At 44.1% G+C, this 6,746-nt stretch overlaps 1 protein-coding gene across 1 annotated transcript; it reads left to right on the top strand.

Annotated features, from left to right (window-relative positions):
• The first annotated feature begins 207 nt into the window (after nucleotides 1-207).
• EEF1A1 (eukaryotic translation elongation factor 1 alpha 1) lies at nucleotides 208-4,905 on the top strand. The gene is made up of 8 exons (XM_081856032.1): nucleotides 208-358; nucleotides 1,584-1,772; nucleotides 2,279-2,458; nucleotides 2,556-2,852; nucleotides 3,190-3,340; nucleotides 3,603-3,859; nucleotides 3,971-4,205; nucleotides 4,502-4,905. The coding sequence occupies exons 2-8, from the start codon at nucleotides 1,629-1,631 to the stop codon at nucleotides 4,624-4,626; spliced, it is 1,389 nt and encodes a 462-aa protein (XP_081712158.1). The 5' UTR covers nucleotides 208-358; nucleotides 1,584-1,628; the 3' UTR covers nucleotides 4,627-4,905.
• The last annotated feature ends 1,841 nt before the right edge of the window (nucleotides 4,906-6,746 follow it).

Here is a 6,746-nt window from a genome sequence, read left to right as displayed (position 1 = left end):
GAAAGCTGGACTGACCCGCTCAACCCAACTCTGGCATTGCAGGAGGGAAGAGGGCGTGTCTCCAAACTCTCAACGCCCTCCGCACACGAAATGCGACTTCGAGAGGGGAGAGGGACGATTCAATGGAAAGTTACGTTTCCGTGAAAGAGAAGGTGTTTTGCCCCTCTCCCTAGACGCAGCTCTCGAGGGGAGGCGTGCGGGGCGGGAGGGCGAAAGGCGGGGGAGCCGAGAAGCAGCGAATGGAACGCTGGGAGCCGTGACGTGTCCCTCAGGCCGCCGCCCTCCCGGCTCAAACTATATAAAGGGCGCCGCTCTCGGCTTCTGCCTTTTTCGCTACGGGTTTGCCGCTGCTTCAGAGGTAAGCTGGCTTTCGGGCGGGCCGCGTTCATAGGCCCAGGCCTGGGAGGGAGGCGGGGACTGAGGGAAGCCCACGTGGTCCTCGCACGGCCGAGAGCCGTTCCTGGCGACGGGTAGGGGGGCCGAGGGAGAGAGGGACAGCGGCGGTTTGAAGCCGGGGGCGGGCGATGGTGGGAAAGTGCGCATGCCCAGTTGCCTTGGCCGCGACCCAAATGGGTTCCTCCACCCCTGAGTCCGCCCCCCCCTCAAAAAATAACAATGCCCCGGTGTGTGCGGAAGGGGGGGGATTGTGTGTCTCGTGTGGGGTGGGGGAGGGGAGTCCGAGAGGAGGATCCGTTCTCAGTGTGCCAGTGAAGGAAGGAGGGAGGGTTCCGAAGACACGTGTCGTGTTCCCTTCGGGGAGAAACGCGGCAGCCTCGGTGGGGCGGGATGGGGGCGCCGGCTGCGGTCGTGGCAGGTGTGCCCCCATGATTGTCTTTAAAAAACAGCCCCGCTTTCCCATAGCGGCCTCTTCGACTGTACCCTTGCTTTAGTTCTGGCCCCGTGACACACGACGGCCCATCCTCTTGTTACCTACAAGAGGCCCCATTTCTCGGCCCTTTCCCCCGCTTTCCGCTTAGAAGGAAGAGGGGGAAAAATGGCCGCCGCCGCTGCTGCCGTCACAAAATGGAGGGCGGGCGGGGCGCGCGTGCCAGCCAACGAGTGGCTCAACTACCGCTCCTCACCGGACTCCCCCCTCCCGCCGCCCCCCCTCCCCCAATACGCGAACCTTCGGCACGCTTCGCTCTTCCTTGCTCATCCCCCTCCCCGGCCCAACCCGGGCTCGTGCTCGCTTGGCTTACGACACAAAGGAGCGGGAGCCGCCCTTCTCTCCCCCGCCTAAAAAAACCTCCCTCTTTCCCTATATCTTGTAATGGCCACGACGCGGTGGGGTCTTGAGAACAGTTTATGAGGGGAATTCTAGCCCAAGTTAGCCTCGTCGTGGTCGCCGTCCCCCTCTCACGCGCCCTCCCGCGGTGGGTGGAGCTGGCTTGGGCCTAGTTTCGGCCTCGATCCCTTCAATCAAAGGGAGCAGATAACCGGCCTTGGACGGCCAGCCCGCATGGCGTCTTCTACTCGTGTTGTTAACGCTCCTCTCCACTAGGGGGTTCTGCTTTAACTGCATTTTCTTTTTATAAAAACTGGTGGTTGTTTCTTACATTCCTCTTTCCCCCCACACCTCCAAGGTGCTTTATCTGAAGAGCAAGAGAACCATCTACTAACATTCCAAAATGGGAAAGGAAAAGACCCACATCAACATCGTTGTCATCGGACACGTCGACTCTGGCAAGTCCACCACCACCGGTCACCTGATTTACAAATGTGGTGGAATTGATAAGAGGACCATTGAGAAGTTTGAGAAGGAAGCTGCTGAGGTGCGTTTGTCTTTGGAAACAATTGTCGGTTTTCAATTTTAAATGGGTGCAGAAAGACAGCTTTACAAGACACATTTCTTCCGCTGGAAAGCTGACATTAACTTTTGAATTTATGTAACGTTTGCCACATTGGAAGGATCCTGTGAAATTGATTCCTTTGAGGTGTGGGCAGCTTGCGTCTTATTCCTAGTTTGTGTTGAAACAACTGTTTGCATAGAACTAAATTCTATAAAATTCTTGCAGAAGAAACTAGGTGCTAAAAGTTTGAACAGTTCATATTGCATATATTAGGTAATGGTGGATTAGCGTGTCAGTGGGTTAAGTAAGCAAAGTAGGTGTGAAATGTTTCACTGCTTCTGCCAAGTGCAATTTGCTAAACATAGCTTGTATATTATATTTCAGAGCATGGAAGTGTGCTATCTTTAGAAACAGATTCAGTTAATGTGTTCATTACTGTATGTTTAGTGCAAGAGACATTAATGCCATTTTTCTCCCCCTTTAAATAGATGGGTAAGGGCTCCTTCAAGTATGCCTGGGTGTTGGACAAGCTGAAGGCAGAACGTGAACGTGGTATCACCATTGATATTTCTCTTTGGAAGTTTGAAACAAGCAAATACTACGTCACTATCATTGATGCCCCTGGACACAGAGACTTCATCAAAAACATGATTACTGGTACCTCCCAGGTGAGCAAACAGTTTTACCATTTTGGCTATAATAAAAACTAAATACTGTATGATGATTAAAACAGTATAAATAAATTATTACATATTTTTCTTAAAGGCCGACTGTGCTGTCCTGATTGTTGCGGCTGGTGTTGGTGAATTTGAAGCAGGTATCTCCAAGAACGGGCAGACCCGTGAGCATGCCCTTCTGGCATATACACTGGGTGTAAAACAGCTCATCGTTGGTGTTAACAAAATGGATTCCACCGAGCCACCTTACAGCCAGAAGAGATACGAGGAAATTGTCAAAGAAGTCAGCACATACATCAAGAAAATTGGTTACAATCCCGATACAGTGGCTTTTGTGCCAATTTCTGGCTGGAATGGAGACAACATGTTGGAGCCCAGCTCTAATGTAAGTAATAATGCTCGTCAAGAATTGTGAAACTGCAACTCAAATAATTTTGGAATTTGAAAAGAACAATAAATGTAAGGTTTTAATAGTTGCTCATCTGATTTCTGCAGCAATGAGGAAATGATAATAATAACAATAATATAATAATAAATTATTATTTATACCCGGCCCATCTGGCTGGCAACACATGTTTAACAAAATCTATATGCTAAAGTTCAAAACTTGTGCAATATTCTTGCCAGAAAACTATGTTCAGTTATCACCAGAAAGTAACTAAAAACTGCTTATAGAGCTTTCGTAGAAAAGTAACATGTTGCATTTCCCCCCCTTTTTGCAGATGCCCTGGTTTAAGGGATGGAAAGTGACCCGTAAGGATGGCAATGCTAGCGGAACTACACTGCTGGAAGCTCTGGATTCTATCTTGCCACCAACTCGTCCAACTGACAAGCCACTGCGTCTGCCACTTCAGGATGTCTACAAAATTGGTGGTATGTACTATAAGAATTTTATATTGTTTTATCGGAGGGACTAGAGCCTACAAAGTAAAAATTTCATATTGGGTAATAATTTAATCGAACTTGCATTTCCAAAAATGTAGATGGCACTGGAAGTTCATTTCTGTGTGTAGCTGTGCCATCCCATCCACTTGAACTTCCCCACACGTGACACTGTTCCATTCCTGTTTCTTTCTCTGTAGGTGAAGTATTAGTGTAATGCCATGAATGTAAACTTTATATTTCTTTCCTTAAGGGATTGGTACTGTTCCAGTTGGTCGTGTGGAAACTGGTATCCTGAAACCAGGCATGGTTGTAACATTTGCCCCAGTTAATGTTACAACTGAAGTAAAATCTGTGGAGATGCACCATGAAGCTCTGAGTGAAGCTCTGCCTGGTGACAATGTTGGCTTCAACGTAAAGAACGTGTCTGTTAAAGATGTCCGTCGTGGTAATGTTGCTGGTGACAGCAAAAATGATCCACCAATGGAAGCTGCTGGGTTCACAGCACAGGTAATTAGCAATTCTTAATTTGGTCAATATCAGCTTATATACAGCTAGATGGGAATTAAAGTTACTGTATGCAGCTAGATGTAGATTTCTCTTCTTTGAACTATTCCATAGGTTATCATTTTGAATCATCCTGGCCAAATTAGTGCTGGCTATGCCCCTGTGCTGGATTGCCACACTGCTCATATTGCCTGCAAGTTTGCTGAGCTGAAGGAGAAGATTGATCGTCGTTCTGGTAAGAAGCTGGAAGATGGTCCCAAATTCCTGAAATCTGGAGATGCTGCCATCGTTGACATGATTCCAGGGAAGCCCATGTGTGTGGAGAGCTTCTCTGACTATCCTCCTCTGGGTAAGTAGCCATTTTAGTCCTAACTTGTTTATCAGGGCAGGGTTAGTTTTGGAGTAGCTGTTAGTAAATTTGTATACCGTTCTATACTCTTGGATCAGTTCCAGATAGCAATTTGATACAGCTAGCTTTTTTCCTTGAGAATATTAATAGAAAACTCATGTTAGCGTCTGAGTAATTATTTTTTGCACTTTGCTCATCTTAAATGGAAAAGTGTGTTTTCATATTATAATTGCCCTTAGGATGTAGTGTCTTTCTTTGAAGGTTTCTTGGTTGTTAACTCTCTTCTTCACACCTAGGTCGCTTTGCTGTGCGTGATATGAGACAGACCGTTGCTGTTGGTGTCATCAAGGCTGTCGACAAGAAAGCAGCTGGTGCTGGCAAGGTCACAAAGTCTGCCCAGAAAGCTCAGAAGGCTAAATGAAAATTCTGTACATCTGCCACCCCAGTCTTAATCAGTGGTGGAAGCATGGTCTCAGAACTGTTTGTCTCAATTGGCCATTTAAGTTTAATAGTAAAAGACTGGTTAATGATTACAATGCATCGTAAAAGCTTCAGAAGGAAAGGAATGTTTGTGGACCATTTGTTTCGTGGCAGTTCTTAAGTTATTAGTTTTTAAAATCAGTAACCTTTTTTAAATGGAAACAACTTGACCAAAATCTGTCACAAATTTTGAGACCATTAAAACAAAGTTTAATGCAAAGTCTCTGTGTTCTTTGGGGCTAATAGTTACACTTTGGATACTTGGTAATAGACTTGGGCCTATTGCAAAGTTCAAAGGTAAAAAGGAAATACTTTATCCTTGATACTGGTATGTTAATATTTTAAAACATTGCAACACACAAAAGGCTAGGGTGGAAAAAGCCTTCTGAACTTCTTACCTTTGCCAATATTCACCCAGAATTGAGCTAGGATCAAGGAGTTGAGTAGCTAAATTTTCTGCAGTGTTTAGGCATGCTTAAGCCTACTAAATTTTTAGGATTACAGGTTTAAAATCTGTCATTTTCTTATTTAAGCAAAGCACACATAGTTGGTAGCTGGTTTCTTCTGTTCCAAGATGATAGTGTAGATGTGTTAAGCTTTGAAGTTTCAGTGACTACTTTTAACTGTTGCTGGTTTGATTAAAGCTTTGCGTTCTTACCTTACAGTTTACCACACAAGTTGGAAGCTTTGCTTCTGGTAGAATATTTGTAATGTAAATTGGAATGTTATGGATTAACATGACTGAAGTCACTAAGGTTTTCTCAATAGTATTTTGCTGCTAACTTAAGAATTGTAGTAGGCTATGAAATGAGAGGCTAGACTTTTACTTGATCCCCAGGCTAGTCATTTAAGATCATGAAATTGGTAAACTTTTTCCAAAAATAGATCATGAATTAATAATTCGTGTGAAAACGGCATGCTCTCCACCCCTTTGTGATTCCTTGTGTAGAACCAGCTTCCAGTACACAGCATAGATCAACACCAACAACCAGGTTCTAGGTGCTGTGCCAAACGAGTATGATTGAGAGCCTTGCTACAAAGGGGCCAAAATTGGACATTAAAAAAAGTGTTCAACTAGCAGTTCTAGCTTCAGATAGCTTTAGTGAGTTGTCCTGTTTCCTGAGGAACACTGGACACTAGTAAGTATTACACTATACTATAGCTTATGTTGGTTGACTTGACAGCATTGAAGGTGATCGAATTCTATTATTAAAAGTAGTCCTTGTTATACAAATTACTTGTTATTTTTTCCACCTCCAGTAAATTTTAGGCATGGGATGTGGCATCCAAATTAAATGGCCTTGCTTTTTTCTGTAGTTAAACTTCATATTCTCTTAGCTTCAGCTCTGATGGATTGGAGTAATGGATATTTGGGTCCTGCTTTTGGTAGTTATCACAAATATTCCAGATTTAAAATTCTACCAGCAATTTTAGGGTGCATTCTAGCAAAAGTTAAGACATTTATAAAACTCAATTCAAGGTGTGGAAGTTGTGCCATGTGCTTTACGCCTATTGAAATCAACTGGACCTTTAAGTTCAACTAACTGGATCATTGCCCTTATTCATTTCATCTAGAGTCTGACCAAATGATATTTTACCGAGTGTAAAAGATTTTAATGAGTTGTGGGTATTGAAAATAATAATGGCAAAATGTCATTAAGCCTTTTGGCTCTTGAAGGCACAAACTCTGGCCTGCAGGAAAATTCCCTTGGTGTTCATGCAAAGTGGTCTATGGGGTTTTTCCCTTTCCAGCCTCAAAACCCCCTTGCCCTAGCAGCTGAAAATTTAAGCTTGAAAAAGGGTGGTACCTTGTTTATGGGCATTGGAGTTGGCATTTTTAAGGACTGATGCACATGAATTTTGCCTTAAATAAGCAGATGAGAGTTAATGGGTGTTATCTCTCCAGTTACCTTTCTCTGCAATTTATAGTTTTGGGTAAAATGGCTCTTACATGAAATAGGAACTCTTGAGAAATAAGGATCCTAAATTGCACATTGTAGTCAGGCAGCTACTATGTGTGTTAAAGCAATATGCTCCTATAGGACAACTGGATAAAGAGAG

The sequence above is a fragment of the Podarcis erhardii genome (genome assembly GCF_964252035.2).
Source record: "Podarcis erhardii genome assembly, chromosome: 3".
Classification (NCBI taxonomy): Eukaryota; Metazoa; Chordata; class Lepidosauria; order Squamata; family Lacertidae; genus Podarcis; species Podarcis erhardii.
This window is presented reverse-complemented; position numbering and strand designations above follow the sequence as displayed.

Excerpts from the sequence above, each read along its gene's own strand:
- EEF1A1 (XM_081856032.1), top strand. The coding sequence starts at position 1,629 with ATGGGAAAGGAAAAGACCCACATCAACATCGTTGTCATCGGACACGTC. Across the intron at positions 3,341-3,602 it reads GGATGTCTACAAAATTGGTG|GGATTGGTACTGTTCCAGTT; the intron begins GTATGTACTATA and ends TCTTTCCTTAAG. Across the intron at positions 4,206-4,501 it reads CTCTGACTATCCTCCTCTGG|GTCGCTTTGCTGTGCGTGAT; the intron begins GTAAGTAGCCAT and ends CTTCACACCTAG.